The 18,255-nt window shown below is 39.8% G+C and overlaps 1 protein-coding gene across 1 annotated transcript in view; it reads left to right on the top strand.

Annotated features, from left to right (window-relative positions):
* Positions 1-14,115, top strand: part of LOC114550445 (NLR family CARD domain-containing protein 3-like) — a 689,968-nt gene extending 675,853 nt beyond the window's left edge. The window contains 7 exon segments of the mRNA XM_028571229.1: positions 3,149-3,359; positions 3,495-5,259; positions 5,351-5,524; positions 10,037-10,210; positions 10,431-10,604; positions 13,141-13,187; positions 13,306-14,115. Coding sequence (XP_028427030.1) covers positions 3,149-3,359; positions 3,495-5,259; positions 5,351-5,524; positions 10,037-10,210; positions 10,431-10,604; positions 13,141-13,187; positions 13,306-13,829 — 3,069 coding nt within the window. The 3' untranslated portion in view covers positions 13,830-14,115.
* The last annotated feature ends 4,140 nt before the right edge of the window (positions 14,116-18,255 follow it).

The following is an 18,255-nucleotide window of genomic DNA, read 5'->3' as shown; positions in this document are numbered from 1 at the left end:
AGGAGATAACATGGGCACAGGCTAATTATTGCTAACTAAAATGCTAGTTAACATTAGTAATTAAACCTAAACAGCTCATGTAAGTCGAAACTGCCTGCAAGCTTCTCCTGTACTATACGGTAATTCCTCTACTATGTGACACAATTGTTAGCCTATTTTTACAAAAACGTTTGCTACGGAGCCATAACGTGAGCTACAAGGTAATGGAGCCTTTTATACATTGTTGTGTCTCTTTAGAACTAAACAATGGACAAATAGAGTCTTTTAACGCTTCAGATGTAAAGTTATTCTCTGTCAAGTGGCGCCCAAATGAATGCTAGTCAGTGGAATGCTAACGGGAAGTGATGGCCAGGTAGCAACAAAATGGCGCCATAGGAGGTTCAAGTTCTGAAGCGAAGCTTACTCGCTTGATGGTAACCAGGTGCACTCAATCAGCTGGCAGCAGCGGTGGGAGGGGGAGAGCAGAGTAGGCACAGAGAGAGAGAGGCAGGCAAACAGGAAAACACAGGAGAGGAGAAAAACCAACCGAGAAACAAACCAGAGAATAGTCAACCAAACAGAAAACTCACAGCCAGCCGACCCCAACCATCACAGTTTCCAAAGATTAGTAGCAAACTAATAAACAGTTAGACTACAAACCGACAGCTTTCGTTTTAGCTTGTTGGTAAAACATGGCTATATGCAGAGTAGTGAGCTGTAGGCTAGTTGTGTAAAACATCGCGGTGGACGAGAGCAGCAGCGTTAGCTACCTTGTCGGGTTCACTCCGTGGAATGGATGAACAGACTGGATGTTTTCTACAGAGATGATGTAGCAGCATGTTTGCAGCTTAAAATGATCCCAAACTTTCTGTTGTGTTCTTTCCCCGGTCTCTTCTCTTAGACCCTCACTATTTTCCTCTTCCTTCATTTGTAATCTGGGCCGTCAGTCTTGTGTTTATATACCGTCTATGCTTGTGTTGTGTCCGCAGAAGCGCCAACCTCTTGTGCACTAGTAATAATCCTCCATGCGGAAACACAGTGAGCTGTACAACCTTAATTACATTGATTTAACGAAGCTTCTAGGCAAAGAATTTTGCATTGAGGATTTTTTGTAATCAAATTATTTGAGTTATTCGAGGAATCGTTTCAGCCCTAATATTTGGAATAGGTATCTGTACTTAGTAGTATTCAATGCTGCTTCCTCTTTTTCTTTATACTATCTGCTGATGGAAGGTAAAAATTAAAAACTGACAAACATGAATATTTGAAATAAAAACAGTTGTCTGTGTTGAATTTTTTTTTCGATATGCACATTTATCTCTGTTTTTTTTTGTCCTTCAAGAGTGACTGGTCAAAGGATGATTTTATAGATTTTAAACAAAGACATCCATCTGACAGAAAGTAAGTTATCAGTACCATATAATAAGATTCATAGATATAGTATTTTAAAAGTATTTCACATAGGCATTATTTCCATCAGAGACTAGATTGTATTAAGTTGCTGTGAACTGTAAATTCACCTCTTCTTATTTGGTATTTAGGCCTTTATTAGTGACAGGGGAGAGAAGGGGGGGATGACATGTAGGAAAGTATTGCAGGTCAGAATCAAACCCATGACCTCTGCGTCGAGAACTGACCCTCTATATATGGATGGCTCTACCACTAGGCCACCAAGGCACCCATATATTCACCATTTCTAAACACAGGGAGACTTTACCTAAACATGTGACCCTCAATAAATGTGTTTTTCTATCAGGACCAAGCAGATACCAGAGTCCCCTGAACCTGAACCTGAACCCAGCTGTGTGTCCTTCAAGAGTGATCGGCCACTTCAAGGCCTCATTGACTTTAAAGGAGAGCAACCCTCTGCTGAAAAGAGGTAAGCTGTTAATAATATTATAATATTGCTGATTCATATTTCAACATTTATGTATCCAGAGAAGTTTTGAAATGTATTTTCAGCATCTTTCTTCTTCACTTATATTTATCAAGACCAGTCTTCAACTATAGATCTCAATTTAATATTGGACCTGGTTTGGTCCAATATTATCTGGTGTTTTAGCCCCAAGAAAAAGCATTAAATCTCTCATAGCCACAGGGTAGGCTAAAGATCATGAATGGTAAAATTCTTCCCAAATGTTCTTCTCCAACTGGTAATACCTGGGGGGTGGTTGGGATGTGTGTGCCTCAGAGTGCCATTTCCAGGGTAACTTCATTTGCACATCCCCCCTGGAGAACCAGCGATCCTTGGTAACTGTTTGTGTCACCTGGGTCAGGACACTATCTGTCCATGAGAAGACTTCTGCCATTTGAGTCTGGACATTTAAGGCCAAGTTTCAGTTTCAGTTACAAGCTTCATGACCAGATTTTTCCCCCCAAGTCTCTTGACCCAAATTGGTCAAAATGCAAAATTCTTCCCAAATATTAGATGTGGGTTTGCCAGTTGGAAGTCAATAAGGGGAAGCAAAAAAAAAAGGAACCACCATCCTACAGTATCCTCAATCCAGGTCAGCCGTTCTCCCCGACTACAAACGGGCCATCTAAACTCTGCTTCCCCCTCCTGAGTCAGCTGATGGTTTGCCAAAATCGTTTTGAGGCCCACAGAAGGATTTTCATCATTGAGTCCCCAAACTTTTTCTACCTACGAATGTTTGTTTCCATGACCACACAAGCTGCAGACCTCCTGGCCTCATGATACCAGTCTGCTGCTTCAGGAGTCCTTTTTAGGCCAACCATGTTCTAGCCCTTTGCTTCTTAGTTCTTTCTGTTGATTCACAGTGGGGTCAGCAGTATCACCAACACTAATGTCAGGGGAAAACATCTGATTCAATGTTGTAATCAATACTTTAAGTCACAGGACCTTTACCTTGTGTTTGTCTCTGTGTGGACAGACATGATGTGATTTAATACTTCCTGTTTCCTCCATAGAGTGGACCAGGAGAGCTCAGAGGTTAACAGCGGTCAGTCTACCCAGCAGCATCAAACACACCTGGACCCCATCTTTATGGTCTGTAGTTGTACAGCAACTACTTTGACATATATTCTGTTCACAATCATCTCCATGCTGCACTTTTCAGATCATTGGATTGTCAGTCTGTCCAACATGGATCTGATGTTTGCTTCCATGATTTCAGTTTGATGGTGTCATTCATATAATCTTCGGTTCCAGCTGCTGGAGGAGAACATTGTCACGTTTGTGAAGAACGAGCTGAAGAAGATCCAGAAGGTTCTGAGTCCAGATTACCCAGAATGCTCAGAGAGTCAAAGGAAGGATGATGATTCAGAGCAGAGGAGGAGCAGCAGAGAGGCATTTCTGAAGATCACACTCCACTTCCTGAGGAGAATGAAGCAGGACGAGCTGGCTGACCGTCTGCAGAGCAGTAAGAGAATTTCTCTAAAGATTTAACTTGCTGGACTAATGGGACGTTTACTAATGTCTACAGAGAAGGGCCAAAATATGTTCCTGTTTTCTTTATAAATCACTTACTGATGTTCTTTGTTCTGTATTCACTCAGGAAGTCCAGCAGGATTTTGTAAGCGTGACCTCAAATCTCAACTAAACAAGACGTTCCAGTGTGTGTTTGAGGGGATTACTAAAGAAGGAAACCCAACCCTTCTGAATCAGATGTTCACAGAGATCTACATCACAAAGGGAGGGACTGCAGAGGTCAATGATGAACATGAGGTCAGACAGATTGAAACAGCATCCAGGAAACCAGACAGACCAGAAACAACAATCAGACAAGAAGACATATTTAAAACTCCACCTGGAAGAGTTGAACCAATCAGAACAGTGATGACAAAGGGAGTGGCTGGCATCGGGAAAACAGTCTTAACACAGAAGTTCACTCTGGACTGGGCTGAAGGCACAGCCAACCAGGACATCCAGTTCACATTTCCATTCACCTTCAGAGAGCTGAATGTGCTCAAAGAGAGAAAGTACAGCTTGGTGGAACTTGTTCATTACTTCTTTAGTGAAACCAAAGAAGCAGGAATCTGCAGGTTTGAAGAGTTCCCGGTTGTGTTCATCTTCGACGGTCTGGATGAGTGTCGACTTCCTCTGGACTTCGTCAACACTAAAATCCTGACAGATGTTACAAAGTCCACCTCAGTGGGGGTGCTGCTGACTAACCTCATCAGGGGGAATCTGCTTCCCTCTGCTCGCCTCTGGATAACCACACGACCTGCAGCAGCCAATCAGATCCCTCCTGGGTGTGTTGATATGGTGACAGAGGTCAGAGGGTTCACTGACCCTCAGAAGGAGGAGTACTTCAGGAAGAGATTCAGAGATGAGGGGCAGGCCAGCAGAATCATCTCCCACATCAAGACATCACGAAGCCTCCACATAATGTGCCACATCCCAATCTTCTGCTGGATCACTGCTACAGTTCTGGAGGACATGTTGAAGACCAGTGAGAGAGGAGAGCTGCCCAAGACCCTGACTGAGATGTACATCCACTTCCTGGTGGTTCAGTCCAAAGTGAAGAACATCAAGTATGATGGAGGAGCTGAGACTGATCCACACTGGAGTCCAGAGAGCAGGAAGATGATCGAGTCTCTGGGAAAACTGGCTTTTGAGCAGCTGCAGAAAGGCAACCTGATCTTCTATGAATCAGACCTGACAGAGTGTGGCTTCGACATCACAGCAGCCTCAGTGTGCTCAGGAGTGTTCACGCAGATCTTTAAAGAGGAGAGAGGACTATACCAGGACAAAGTGTTCTGCTTCATCCATCTGAGTGTTCAGGAGTTTTTGGCTGCTCTTCATGTCCATCTGACCTTCACCAACTTTGGAGTCAACCTGCTGTCAGAAGAACAAACAACATCAACACAGTTCTACCAGAGTGCTGTGGACGAGGCCTTACAGAGTCCAAATGGACACCTGGATTTGTTCCTCCGCTTCCTCCTGGGTCTTTCACTGCAGACCAATCAGAGTCTCCTACAAGGTCTGATGACACAGACAGGAAGTAACTCAGAGACCAATCAGACAGTTGAGTATGTCAAGAAGAAGATAAGTGAGAATCTATCTGCAGAGAGAAGCATTAATATGTTCCACTGTCTGAATGAACTGAATGATCGTTCTCTAGTGGAGCAGATCCAACAGTCCCTGAGATCAGAACGTCTCTCCAGAGATAAACTGTCTCCTGCTCAGTGGTCAGCTCTGGTCTTCATCTTACTGTCATCAGAAGAAGATTTGGACGTGTTTGACCTGAAGAAATACTCTGCTTCAGAGGAGGCTCTTCTTAGGTTGATGCCAGTGGTCAAAGCCTCCAAAAAAGCTCTGTAAGTGGGATTTATTCGACAATATATACTCTTATATCTTTTAACAGGAGAGAATGATAAATACCTTGTTTGCTTCCTGTTGTCTTTCCAGACTGAGTGGCTGTAACTAGTCAGAGAGAAGCTGTGAAGCTCTGTCCTCAGTTATCAGCTCCCAGTCCTCTAGTCTGAGAGAGCTGGACCTGAGTAACAATAACCTGCAGGATTCAGGAGGGAAGCTGATCTCTGTTGGACTGAAGAGTCCACACTGCACACTGGAGACTCTCAGGTCAGATCAAGAACAATAATCTTTGAAAACACAGTATATAATAAAAAATAGATTAGAAACATTCAAACAAGTGAACGTTTCCAAAGTATTCTATTCTGATTTAGAATCACTTCATAAAGAATGAAATATGAACTGTGGCTGAGATCCAGATCCATTTACAAATCATGTGACTTTGTTTATTCCTGATTATACAACAAGTAGATTAGACCAGACAATCTGATTTGTGACACATTTAGAACGTATTCAAATCAGCATGACAGAACACCCAGAGCCATTTGAGCACACCTGGTGTATAACATAAAATATTACTCTGCCATTTCCATGGCAACATTGTAACTTCCAGGGCTGAAACAAAAAAAACAGTAACGTTAACCTACAATGGATTATTTTGTTGTTAATTTTGATTCATATGGCGGACTTAGATTTAACGAATGGTTGAAAAAGGATGAGAAATGAATCATTGGATGAAACAACATTTTTACAACACTCTGGAGTCAGCTGTTTGGATCACGTCAGTTGTGCCACTGACATGTCAATAATAAAGTTCTCAGACATATAGTATCTAAATCTATCCATGAAAAAATATTATTTTCAGTACATAGTTTAGTTATAACCAGATTAAGTTAACCCTTGTGTTGTCCTTCGGGTCAGCCAAGCAGTTTGGTGTTTATATGTGCAGTAGTTACTACGTTTGGAAAATTCCACGATCACCTCTGTTGCTTTTCTTTATTTTGAGAGTGAATTGCCCCAAAATATGAATACAGTTTGATAACTTTTAGTTAGTTGGAAACCCTTGTTGTATAATCTCTTTATTACACAAGATGGTTTAATTTAACGTCATATTATCACTTCAGTCATGCTTACGAACCTCGGCACCAGCGCCTCGGTAGCATCACCGTCGTGTCAATAATGACGTTAATTCAAACTCTCTCTTGTAATATTGCTTAATTCGTTCACAATTAATTATCTTGTTTCCAACATGTTTAGAGTAGAGCAGCAGATATTTAAACATGCTGAGAAGGAATTTCATAGACTGTCACCAAAAGTCCAGACCCACATATAAACACAATCGTTATTTGTCTTCTTATATGATATTTCTTTAAACGTTAAGCTTTATTAAATTTAAACCTCCCTTCTTATATCAGGATTTAAAATTTTACATTTCAGAAATCTTTGAATGTTTTCAAAGCATTTTGTTATTATTTATAATATGTCGTAAAGCATGAAATATGAACTATGGCTGACCTAATATTTTTTTTAAACCTTATGTGACTTTGGATACTGGATATCTTTTTACTCCTCATTCAGTCACAATTAGTTATCATGTTTCCAATGTATTTAGAATAATATAGCAAGACCTTTACCATGTGTTTAAGGCGAGACACTACAGGTGAATAGGGTAACATTTTAAAATAATAGATATCACAATCTAAGTTCCTGAGCTGATTACTTACACAAGTATATAAAAAAATGTATTACATGTTTTGGAAATTTTTATGTTTAATTATGCAAATTAGGCATTATCTCATTAACTATGCACGGTTTTGCATACATTTCCGGTAGAAAGAGCTGAACATATGATAAAGCCAGGTGCAAAATTATTTTTTCATTTTGTTTACAGACAAGATAAAAACAAAATTACAGAGGGATCTGCTTTCATTACCTAGGAAATCCAAATATACTAGATAGTCTCTAGCCTTAAAAAATTGATTTTCTGCATTATTTTTTAATTAAAATGTGACATAAATCAGGCCACGAATGATTTATTAACAAGTCCCTCTGTAAATATCTTCAGAATACTACTAAGTGTATAACTGGAAAGTTTGGTTTACATAGGTGCTACATAAGCTGAGATGTTTATACAGGAGAATTATAAAAAACTCATTTTGAGAAAACGGCATTTAAAGATTTAAATAGGGGAATTTAATACATTTCTATTGAAAAACATTGCTCAAAAACAAAATAAATGCTCAGGCCATTACTAATAATAATATAGAATATTTCAAGCTCATGAAAATTGATTATTTAATAACATGGCAGGAATATAAGGCCTACAACTGCAGTAACTCATTGAATTAACATAAACGTATCATGCACAAAGTTGCCAACAAAACCCACGCTAGACAGTTGTATGGACACAGAACAACACCAACAGTAGATGTCACAGCTTTATAAAGTCTATGTGTCCATTCCAGTACGATATGTAGGCTATTTTAGCTATGCTTAGACTCTTGCGCCTATGATTTAAACAGGCAGTTGTGACGGTCTCAGCTTTCGAGATCCTGAGTATATCAGTTTCTCTCATTGAATCGACTGTCACAACTGTGCTCCGAAGCCACAACTTCTCCATAACAGACAGCATGGCAGAGTCACCTTCATCAAGGTCGAGATGGCCATACTTGCTGCTGCCTCAAGCTTACTTTCCCCACAAAACAGTCCCCTCAGTCAGCTGATGGAGAAGCTAACTAACCAGGCTCCCATCAGCACTGGTTCATAACAACACAACAGAAAAAAACTAATTATGAATCATTCAAAAGATCAATATTTAGAACATTGCAGAAAGCAAACAAAGTAAACTAAATTGTTATTTGACATAGTATCTGCACACAGTCAGAAATACGAAGAAGAGATGGATCCTGACAAAATACAGGCTCAGTGACCACCAACTGGGTCAGACAGACAGGTCAGAGAGAGAGACAGGCTCAGTGACCACCAACTGGAAAAAATTAAAAAATAAAACTTATGTTTAAGTTAACACCAGAAAAGAAACTGGTAGTTCTCCTAGGAGGACAGCAGCTCCACTGACAGCTAAATATGGATCTGCCTGCCACAGCCTGAGGGACTCGCAACCACTTTAGGATCCCAAAATTTACAGATTTGTTTAGTATTATATAGTTTAGAGAAAAATCCCGCACACTGACCATTACGCAAGCAATAATTTATTTAGAAAAATACGTTTCGGTCTCAGACCTTCATCAGGTAAATATTATATATTATATTATATATTTAGTATTATATAGTAATTATATTATACAAAAACTAACTGTTGTGTAATGTAATTGTTTTGTAATATAGTGGTATCGCGATCAGTAAATTTATATATGTGACATATATATTTAAAGGTACAATTTGTAACATTTCTGCTTTAAAATGTCTAAAAACAACCATACCTAGTTGTGTTCTTACACTATCCCAAATGTTCCCACCAAATGTCAAACCCAGAGAATCTGTTATTTTATTTTCAGACACGGCACGTTTCCTTTAGTCGCCCGTCAGTGGTGTCATATAACCTTTCACCCTCCAGTTACTCTAACTTCCGTCAGAACACTGGCACCAAGATGATACGTTCAGGAGTAATTGTAAATCATACAATGTCACAGAAAAAAATACTTGTAACCGTAATACTGCTTTTTTTTTGCCATACAGCATCATTTTGTGATTAATTACATCCCACTTTTTATCACCGTAATACAACAGAGACCTTATCTATTTTGAAAGTTCAATATCGATACCAGCTTAACGTTACTACAATTTTCTAACGTTGATGCTAATGCGCTTTGTGGGTAACATTATGAGGTTACAACATCGTTCAACACGCTAATAAAGTTATTTTTTAGTATGACTGTTTCGACCACAGCTAACAGGTGTTAGCTGTCTTTACGGTTAGCTAAATGGCTCACTATCTAACTGGTCAGCTACAAATAAAAATCTAATCAAGAAAAACATAATTATGTTGGGGAAACTGCAGCTATTTTATTACAATAACATGAATAAACGTAACGTGAATGAACTTGAATGGGTAAACTCGTCCGTGAACTGATGCATTCTAACTGGCAGCGAAGGTGTTTAACACTAAAAACTCCCATAATTCCACACAACGTCCAGTTTTACCATCCATTGTTTTGGTAGAGAGAGAGAGAGAGAGAGAGAGAGGCCTGAACACTCCTGTTCATGTTGTCAGAAATTGGCATCAGCCAATGAGATTGCGCATTTAGAGTAAAATCCCCCCTTTTACTTTCACGATTGGTTGCTGATGAAAAAAGAAATGACCATATTTGGATCCAACAGCACTGTAGAGGAGAGAGAGAGCTTTCGAACGGTATATGTGATGACAGGGTGCAGATAGCGATCGCGGAGCAGCGTGATGATTTAGAACGCCAACTTTTGTTGAATTTAGGTGAAATCTACAGACGCAAACAGACAAAGTGTAGTAAAATAAAGACCTAAATGTCTGAAAGAAGACATGTTATTGAAGACAAATTGCCCAAAATCTCAAAATTAACCAGTGAAAAAAAACAATGTTTTTGCCTGCCGTGTCTCTCCTTAAAAGGGATTTTGTATTCTCTATCACCAAATGTCCAAACTTAACATTTAAACACAAATGTTATCTGTCTTGTTCATTACTGTCTTTCTAATAAAGCTATGTAACTGTGATTTATGCATCAATAAATACTCTATCTTTCAACAGGAGTTAAATATAAATAACTTGTTTCCTTCCTGTTGTCTCTCCAGACTGAGTGTCTGTAACCTGTCAGAGAGAAGCTGTGAAGCTCTGTCCTCAGTTCTCAGCTCCCAGTCCTCTAGTCTGAGAGAGCTGGACCTTAGTAACAACAACCTGCAGGATTCAGGAGGGAAGCTGATCTCTGTTGGACTGAAGAGTCCACACTGCACACTGGAGACTCTCAGGTCAGGATTCATTAACCCATTCAACTGATGACCATTTCAATTCTGATTAACTATAGTTGATAAAACAGCTGACGTGTAGCTTTGTGTCTTCTGATTTGATAAACTTGGGCAGTACTTATTAGACTCAGAGAATAACTTTTCATCATTTTCTTACATGGAACAAACGCATGGCTCCACGTGTTTACAGAGGCTTCCTGTGTGGTGTTCTGTGTATTTACAGTCTGTCAGGCTGTCTTATCTCAGAGGAAGGCTGTTCTTCTCTGGTCTCAGCTCTGATCTCCAACCCCTCCCATCTGAGAGAGCTGGACTTGAGCTACAATCATCCACGAGACTCAGCAGTGAAGCTACTGTCAGCGGGACTGAAGGATCCTCTCTGGAGACTAGACACTCTCAGGTATAAACACTGAGATATTTGTGTAGGAAGTACATCTCCAGGAACTAAAATGTCAAAATACAGGTCCTCACCACTCTGGGGGCAACCGGCTGTTTCCTGAGGGAAAGTGTTATATATAAATATAATAATCTTCAACTTTATCACTAAGGCTTGTTTGGATATAATACTGTATATAGTTAAATCTGTTAAATCTTATCATATAGATCTGGTATATCAAAGCTGTCCCTAAGTGCCATAATGCCTGCTATTTTGGAAGATATTAATATAGCTACACTATACATCAGGTTTACCTGCACTGTGCGAGAACAGGCCAAAATTATAAGTGAATTTGCAGCAATTCACCAGCATCTGAGAAGTGTTTTGCTTTTTGTCATTATGATTTTGGCAACAACTGCCAGGTTCACTTTAAAGCATTCATGAGGTGCTTTACATTGACTATTTATGGTTAAAAATGGGCGTGTATAGGGCGGGATAAGAGGCTGATTCATATACGCACACTTGTGGGTAATCTGTGATTTATAAAGGGAACATTGCTTACAGATCTTTGTACGCATGGTTTTATAAATCAGATTTTAGTTTTTTGGGCATAAGCCATTTTTGGCTTTTGGGCATACGTACACTTTTAGTAAGGATCCTACAAGCAGTTTTATAAATGAGATCCCAGGGGTCTCATTTATAAAACTGTGCGTAGGATCCTTACTATAAGTGTACGTGCGCCTAAAGCCCAAATTGGCGTCTTGCCGAAAAAAAAAAGTCAGATTTATTAAACTGTGTGTACGCACACCTGTAAGCAATGTTCCCTTTATAAATCACAGATTGACTACAAGTGTACGTGGATCAGCCTCTTATCCCGACCTGAACACGCCCATTTTTAACCATAAATAGTCAATGTAAAGCACCTCGTGAATGCTGATCAGTATGTTAATGACCCTGGCAGTTGTTGTTTCGTTACACCGAATCATGCCGAATCATGACGACTGGCGGAGAAAAAAAAAAAAAAAACCTCTGACGCCGAATTGCTGCCAATTGAAATATAATTTCGGCCTGTTGTCGCACAGTGTAGGGAAATCACATCTATAGACTAACTTATATTAATAAAATCTTCCAAAACAGCAGGCATACGGTACTCTGGGACAGCTTCGATATACCAGACGTATATAATAAGATTTAACAGAACTATATATTATATCCAAACAAGCCTTAGTGATGAAGTTGAAGATTATATATATTTATTTAAAAAAAACACTTAGCCGTCTGACATTTCCCTCTGGAAACAGCCGGTTTCCCCCAGAGTGGCGAGGACCTATATTTGGACCGGGATGGCATGGTTCCAGCGCGTTGCCCTCTCTACTGGACCCAATTCAGTACATAGATCCAAGAGCTCAGCTTCAGGGAATCTTAATCAGCATATGAGCCAGTCATCATCATGGTCCCTGAAGTCTCTTTCTCTCCTGATTCTTCCATTGGGGTTAGTCCTCCTGCAGGGCCAGCAGTGCCATCATGCAGCATTACGCATGTATGTTTACAACAATTTGTGATTGTTAACACCTTGCCAACACAGCAATACAATCTGAAGACGAAAGAAAGTGTAATAGGCAAACGCACTGATAACGAGGACATTAAGGGTAAAGATTGCGCGAGAGCTTAACGGCTGTATTTTCAGACTTTGACATTCGATGATATATGCAGAGTTTTAAAGATATATATGTAGTTATTTACACTGTGTTCTGCCGTTATCTAATGGTAGGGTATTTGATGATATCCTGTATTCCATGTAGTTGGGCCATCTCCTCCTCCTGCGCTCCGTAGCGGACAGTGTGACGGCGAGACAGCGGCGATTAAATACATTTTTTTAAATAACACTGCTGGATTTAATCTTCATGGTAACGTGGATAATATGGAGTGAAAAAATGTCCGAGGCATCAATATTTTTATTTTTTCCACTCTTATAGTTATTCCCATTTACTTTTTGCAGTCTGACTTCACTTCACCACCTCACCATCTGCGTTGCCATTTCCTATTTTGTCTCCAAAATGTGCGTCGCATGGTTCAGAGTTTGTGTGGAGGACTGCACATTCTCCCGTCAAGTTTGTTTTTTATAAATCACAACCTGTGCGTGGGATGTGGCGTACGCACGTTTTCAGCCCCGTTTTGTGCGTACGCCATATTTATAAATGAGACCCTTGGTCATTATGATATGATAAAGTATACTAGGAACACACTCTCATACACATCAAATAGCCTATTATAAGAATAGCTGATTTCTGGAGCAGAGAACCGCTTTAGAGGGCAGATGGTTGTTGTGCGTACTATGAAATAAAATCCTGACTTAGACCTCCTTTATCTGGAAAGTGTCCTGAGATAACTTCTGTTATGATTGGACACTTTAAAGTAAATTACACTGAATTAAATATTTTAATTTAATTGATATATGAATATAAAATGAGTAAATTCCAACCCTACATTTGATCAGAATGAAGCTGTGTGTGTGAGAGAGTGATGTAATGCCACCCCACCCCCATCCTTCTCCTTTCAGGGTGGAGCCTGCTGGAGTCAGATGGCTGACACCAGGTCTGAGGAAGTGTAAGTGTGTTTTTAATTTCATTAACTGTGACATCACTCATTCAAACCTCTGATGTCATCATCAAAGTGCTGATTGGTTAATAACTGCAGCTGTGTTGTGTCTCGTTCTCTCCATCAGATTCCTGTGAACTCACACTGGACACAAACACAGTGAGCAGAAAACTCAAACTGTCTGATAACAACATGAAGGTGACACGTGTGGAGGAGGATCAGCCATATCCTGATCATCCAGAGAGGTTTGACTGGTGTCCTCAGCTTCTGTGTAGAGATGGTCTGACTGGTCGCTGTTACTGGGAGGTCGAGAGGAGAGGAGATGTTGATATATCAGTGAGTTACAGAGGAATCAGGAGGAGTGGAGACAGTAGAGACTGTTTGTTTGGATGGAATGATCAGTCCTGGAGTCTGTTCTGCTTTGATGGTGGTTACTCTGTCTGGCACAATAAGAGAAAATCATCCATCTCCTCCTCTCTCTCTGGTAGAGTAGCAGTGTATGTGGACTGTCCTGCTGGCTCTCTGTCCTTCTACACAGTCTCCTCTGACTCACTGATCCACATCTACACCTTCAACACCACATTCACTCAACCTCTTTATCCTGGGTTCTGGTTCTGGTCTGATTCCTCAGTGTCTCTGTGTTCTGTGTAGGACGGAGATTTCATCCTGTTTCTCACTGCTGATCAGTTGAGTCTGTACAGGATCACACTTACAGAAATATTTCAGGTTATTGTTATAAACTAATGAATGAACTTTGTATAAAATAATTCAGAACGATTGATTCCTCGTGAACATTGTAAACTTGTTCCACTTCCAGTCCTTTAAAGATGGATTTCTACAATTTCATGATCACAGATCAGAAATTGTAGAAATGCCGTTGACTTGTGTTATGTTTAGTTTTGAGTTCTCTCTTTTCACAATTAAAGCATAAAGTTACTGTGATGTGTTTGTGGTCTTTCTTTTTAACTTTTAAAGGAACGTGTCGACTTATTGGGACTTTGTCTTATTCCCCGTATCCCCCAGAGTTAGAAGTCCATACATACCCTTCTCATCTCCGTGCGTGTCATAACTCTGTCTGGCGCACTCACCGCTAGCCTAGCTTAGCACAGATCCTGGAGGTAACCGGCTCCATCTAGCCTATTGCTCCCAATAAATGACAAAATAACGGCAACATTTTCCTATTTACATGTTGTGATTTGTGTAGTCGCAGCGTGTACAAATAACAAGGTCACATGACACACAGCCATCTTCTAACCGTATCCAAACTGGGAACTATATTCTCAGAAGGCGAAGCACTGCTACTCTCTGCTACTCACCACGGGGCTTCTCAGGTGCTGTGAGTAAATCACTCCGCCCAAGTAGCAGAAGTAGCAGTGCTTCGCCTTCTGTGGAGAATAGTTCCCAGTATGTATACGGTTAGAAGATGGCTGTCTCATGTGACCTTGTTATTTCTACACGCTGTGACTATAATTGTTAGTATATCATCAGTTTATGTGACCTGCGCTGTTAGAAGAATGTATTGTATCTAACATTGATTGAACATTGGTGCCATCTACTGGATCATTTGCACTAATTGACTTAATGTCTAAAGGCTTCATAGATCCGTTTACATGTAACTTTATGTACATATATGTATGCACATGCATGTATACACTTTATTATATACACGTATCTGTACATCAAATGTTCATGTTTAACGTTACCTTGTTCATCTTTGTTTTTAGCCGTAACGTTATGTCTGTTTCTGTTGAAAGCAACACCAAGCTGACTCCAATTCCCTTGTGTTTACATTTACTTAGCCAATAAAGCAGTTTCTGATAAAAATCCGAAATAGAAGTTCTTTATTTATGTATCCTTGCAGATACCCCCAAGTAAAAAATAATCTGATATCAGTCAAAGGCATCACAATCTGTGCGTGGACTGGTGCTTCTGTAATGGGTAAATGTCACTCAAGCACCTTCATATTTGTTTTAACTTTAGTGAAATACGCTTAATAGCAAGTAACAAGTGGACGCAACTGTCACTAAGGATAGCTAGCTCCCCAGCTAGAAGCTGTTATTTTTATTTTTGATCTTATATTTTGTGACTATACCTTCGTTAAGGTCCTAAGGCATAAGACAGTTGATGATTGTTGTTTGCTATTTTATTTATGATTGTTGTTCGGACGGCTAAGCTAAAGTAGGTAATGCAATCTGTCTCTTGTTGCCATGGAGACATTCCGATCAGTGTTCATCATTTCAATACTTTTTTATAAGCACGATATATTATTAGCCACATGTTAATTAGTAACATACAAGCACCAGAAAGTAAGCAAAAGAACACTAACAACATGTGAATTTAAACAATGAGAATATATGTACTGTACTAGTTATCAATAAAATTAGGGGGAAAATCACACTGACATATTGTAGATGACTTAGTTCAGATGTCATTAGATATGAAGACGTGTGTTTACATGTTTGAAGGGGACGTACTTAGTTTAGATGTCTTAAAGAAACAGGCCTGCATGATGTTGAAACCTGCCTTCAAAGGGGGGTGTTTTTCAAAATCCACATTCAAACACATAACAGTCCACAAGGGCTCACCCACCATCCCAAGGGTGGCAAAGCACAATGCTCATTTTTCTGTGGCTGTGACTTGCATTTTAGCACAAGCTGTGTAGCATTCTGTCAGCAGAAGACGGCAAAACACCATCGTCCTGTCCATTAAGGCGACAAAAAGGCAAAATCACTCACCCTCTTTACGGAGAATACTTTTTATTACCTTCTGGCTTACATTTTAGCATCCCCTTGGCGCTTAAACAGAGATACAAAAACTCATTTATTCCTCGTTCCATTCAGGCACTCAACTCGGCTAAGAGGAGGTGATAGCCATTGCTTATATTCATTACCCCTGTATTTATTTATCTTTATTTTTATTGTGTGCTGTTTGAGTTTTTGTAGTTATTTTTACTTGCATTATGTTTCTTAAATCTGAAGTAATTTTTAAAACTGAAATAAAGCAGGTTTGGTGAATAATTGCTTCTAAATTGCCAAAATAATGCTCAATTCCAGTTGGTGACGTGATGCCTGTTTGTTGCCAAGCGGTAAAAAAACAACAACCATAGGCCAAAACTAAAGAAGAAGAGGAGGACGCATAACGACTGATAGTGTCATGGAAACACGCATGGTGCAGGCTCTGCCACCATGGTAACAGATGATGATCACCCCGACAACGGTGGTGATGAAGTTAACGTTACACACCTTCGGCCATGAAGTTCATAATCAAAGTTTTTTTTACTTTTACTTCTAATACTTAAGTACATTTAATGTCAGAACATTACTTTTGATACATAAGTACAGTAAATATCAGATACTTTAAGACTTTTACTCAAGTAATATTCTAAAAAGAGACTTTAACTTCTACCAAAGTCATTTTCTGGTAACATACTTGTACTTTCACTCAGGTATTGCTTTCAAGTACTTTCTACAAGACAATATAGATTACTTTGTTGGATTCAAAAACTTAAAGGTCCAATATGTAATATTTGTACTGTAATAAATCCAAAAATGACACCAATGCCTCATCAGATATCAAGGAAACATGCTAAACTGAAATACTATCTTTTCTGACAACATTGCTAATTTCAGTATTTTTTCTTTTTGAAATTTACATTCCGTGACGGAATTTATGTTTATGTTTTGATCTGTGTGTTGTTATCAACGGCCCAGTTTGACCGGCAGGCCGGGTTGCCAGATATATACCTGTAAACACGTAAACCCAGCGCGCTACAGCTGTAACGGTAGTACAGCCATGAAAACAGCAAACAAACGGCATGTTTCTAACAGTTGCGTGACCAGAGACGTAACAACCCCCTGGTAAATATTGGAGATGTGTTTGAAAGATGGAGACAGCTTAGATCCCGAAAGGACGCAGAGTTGGCTTATTTTTTCCTGAACAGGTAAGCATTAGCTTCAAGCTAATTTATCACAGCTACTAGGGACGGGCATTTTTTGTCATTTCAACATTTGTGTACTCACATTGAATTATATAGCTAGAGTAACCGAGTTGGTTACTTGCAAAAACAATTGAGACATAGCCAGTAAAGTGATCCTGACTGGTCCTCGCTAACACCGCCATGCTAACCCTGCTAACTGTTAACGTTACCGGGAGGACCATGAAAGCAGCCCATGGCTGTTTACAGCGTGTAGTTCAGCGGCCGGAGCCGACAACGGTGAGTTATTTTAAGCCACGAGAGAGGGGCTGTAAATCGGAAAGAGAGGACTGTGAGTTTGCAGTGTGTTTAGCGATTGTTGCCGTAATTCTAAGCCAATGAAGTGTGTTCCGTCGGCAAGGTAGTGGTATTTTTAGCGTTTCGTATTGTAATTCTAAGCCGAGGAAGTGTGCCTGACTGGCGAGTGGAGAGGACAGTGAGGTTGTTGTGTTTTTAGCAGTTCAAACTGTAATTTTAAGCCGAAAGAGTGTGTCTGTTAGTTGGTTACAGAGCTCCGCGTGAGCACGGGCTTTTATGACTGTCAATATAGCTAGCATCTAACGTTAGCTACTCCGCTGTGCTGTGGAGTAATGTCTGGCTATGTGAGACTAGCGTCTAGCAACATTGTTGTGAATGCTGCGGTCTCAGCCTGGCAACCTCCGTTAACTTCGAGTCTGGGCAGGAGGGGGCGGGGGAGACAACTCTCCAGTATTTTGAATTGGTAGTGCAGTAACTATTTTAACCACTATCTGCCAGTATTACACACAATATTACATATTGCACCTTTAAAATGGCAAGTTTAGTTTAGTTTGTGCTGATGTTGTAATCTTACAATAATATAACATTTCAATTGAAATACAATAGATTAAAATGACTGCATACCTCTTATGATAATGCCACAACAATGTCTAACAGTTAAATAAAAACTAGAACGGATTCTTAAGAATAGAAAAAAACTCAGATAATCCCATTCTTTACATGACCGTAGTTTACTAGAGGGAATAATTTATATATTGTCCTCTGCTGCCACCCTCAGGAATGTTAGAGCAACAGCAGGCAAACTGCTTTAGCTCAGTCAACAAGAAATTATATAACTGTGCTCCA

This window comes from Perca flavescens, chromosome 23 (assembly GCF_004354835.1).
Source record: "Perca flavescens isolate YP-PL-M2 chromosome 23, PFLA_1.0, whole genome shotgun sequence".
Classification (NCBI taxonomy): Eukaryota; Metazoa; Chordata; class Actinopteri; order Perciformes; family Percidae; genus Perca; species Perca flavescens.
Note: the sequence above shows the minus strand (reverse complement) of the source record. Positions and strands in the feature narration are given on the sequence as shown.